The 2,207-nt window shown below is 62.3% G+C and overlaps 1 protein-coding gene across 1 annotated transcript in view; it reads right to left on the bottom strand.

Moving 5' to 3' along the window:
• The window catches only part of LOC103800316 (serine--tRNA ligase, cytoplasmic-like), a gene marked incomplete at both ends in the record, with an annotated part of 5,228 nt that extends 3,377 nt beyond the window's left edge, over positions 1-1,851 (bottom strand). The window contains 3 exons of the mRNA XM_009072692.1: positions 893-1,051; positions 1,548-1,628; positions 1,781-1,851. Coding sequence (XP_009070940.1) covers positions 893-1,051; positions 1,548-1,628; positions 1,781-1,851 — 311 coding nt within the window. The remainder of the gene's footprint in view (positions 1-892; positions 1,052-1,547; positions 1,629-1,780) is intronic.
• Between the last annotated feature and the right edge of the window lie 356 nt (positions 1,852-2,207).

Here is a 2,207-nt window from a genome sequence, read left to right as displayed (position 1 = left end):
CCCCCCCTCCCCCCCCCCCCCCCCCGTGCCCCACCTCCCTCCCGTATCCCAAACTCGTGTCCCACCTCCCTCCCATGTCCCCAAACCCATGTCCCACCACCCTACCCATTCCACCTCTCTCCCCGTCCCTGTCTCCCTCCCACTGTCCCCATGTCCCATATCCTGTCCCCTGTCCCGACCTCCCTCCCGTGTCCCACCTCCCTCCCGTGTCCCCAACCTGTGTCCCACCACCCTACCCGTTCCACCTCTCTCCCCCTGTCCCCATCTCCCGCCCCTTATCCCCATCTCCCTCCCACTGTCCCTATGTCCCGACCTCCCTCCTCTTGTCCCACCTCCCTCCCGTGTCTCCAAATCCCTGTCCCACCTCCCTTCCATGTCCCCCAATCCACGTCGCACCTCCCTCCCGTGTCCCCTACCCTGTGTCCCACCTCCCTCCCAATGTCCCAAACTCATGTTCCACCTCCCCCCTCCATGTCCCACCTCCCTCCCTTGTCCCCAAACCCATGTCCCACCTCCGTCCCCCTGTCCCAACCACCCTCCTCTTGTCCTACCTCCCTCCCCGTCCCCATCTTCCTCCCCCTGTCCCCATCACCCTCCCCCTTGGCCCCACCTCTCTCCCTCTGTCCCCATCTCCCTCCTCTTGTCCCCACCTCCCTCCCATGTCCCCAATCCATGTCCCACCTCCCTCCCGTGTCCCCACCCTGTGTCCCACGTCCCCCTCTCTCCCAATGTCCCATCTCCCTCCCCCGTCCCCAACTCCCTCCCTGTGTCACACTGCCCAACCCCTGTCTGACCTCCCTCCCCGTTCCCACCTCTCTCCCATGTCCCTCCCCCTGTTCTCACCTCCCTCCCGTGTCCCACCCCGTGTCCCGTGTCCCTCCCCGTGTCCCACCTCGTCGTTGCTGATGGGCACGGATGGGTGGAGGAGGTTCCCGATCTCCCGGAGGCTCTCGAAGCGCTCAGCCTCCAGCCGCAGGCGCTCGGCGTCGCATTCCAGGATAGCCTCGTCGATCAGGAGCCGAACCTTCTTGATCTGGGACACCTGGAGACCCTGTGAGACACCCCTGGGTGAGGAGGAGGAGGAGGGAGGACACCACTGGGGAGAAAAGGCTGCTGGCCCAGCAAGGGGAATCCTGGATTCCATGGATTCGAGGGAGCCAACTGGAGACACCCAACACCAACCCAAGGGGACACGTTGGGCTCTGGAAGGGTTTGAGCTGCTTCCAAAGCAGCCAACAAACCAGGATGGGAGCAGGGAGGGACACACAGAGGACATGGAAGGATGAGGTTGCTCAAATCCCCAGGGATGAACCCTGGGCTGGATAAATGAAGGACTCAAATCCCCAGGGATGAACCTTCTCATGAAGGACACTGAGGAAGAGTTGGTTATTGCTCGGTGGGATGTGGGATAAGGATCCTCCTGGCTTGGTGGTCAGGTGTCACACCCCCCTTGTGTGACAGCACTTCACACCAGCAATCTGGGCAATTCCAGGCAAAGCTCTGGACAAACTGGAGACACTATGACAGGAGTTGGGGTCCCAACTCACCCCCAGAACATCAGCTGTGAGCTCATCCAGGTTCTGGGCACTCTCTGGTACCGACTCATCCGTCCCCACAGGTTCCTTCCTCTGCAGAGGGAAGACAAAAGAACCCCAGGAAGGTTCAAGAGTAAAATTCCAGGGGGAAAACATCCCTCAGTACCATGAGGGACAGGCCTGGAGGGGTGGGAGTGGGGGGAGATGCCACTGGTTGGTGATGTCCCACCAGTGAGATGCCTCACCTTCATCTTGTCCCCAATGGTTTTGCTGCACAGGTTCTTCAGCTTGTTCAGGTTGTCAGCACGAAACCTGCCTGGAAGGAGAGGAGGAGGTGTCAGCTGGCACTGGGAGAGGGGCTGGGGGTCCCCATCCAGCACAGGGAGGGGACATGGAGCCCCTGTGGGAGCAGGACAGGGATGGCAGCTCCAGGGATGCCCTGGGGGGGTGGGAGGAGAGGGAGGTGTGGGGCAGGGATGTCACTGGAAAGCACCTGGAGTGACACTGCACTGAGACCCCCACGCCAGGCTGGAATCCCTCCATGTGGCACTGGGACCCCCCATGCTGGGATGGGCCCCCCACACTGTGGTGAGACCCCCCCACGGGGATGGGAACCCCACACCATGCTGGGACCCCCCCCTATGCCAGGATGGGACCCCCACCCCTGAATGG

This window comes from Acanthisitta chloris, unplaced genomic scaffold, assembly GCF_000695815.1.
Source record: "Acanthisitta chloris isolate BGI_N310 unplaced genomic scaffold, ASM69581v1 scaffold19754, whole genome shotgun sequence".
NCBI lineage: Eukaryota > Metazoa > Chordata > Aves > Passeriformes > Acanthisittidae > Acanthisitta > Acanthisitta chloris.
This window is presented reverse-complemented; position numbering and strand designations above follow the sequence as displayed.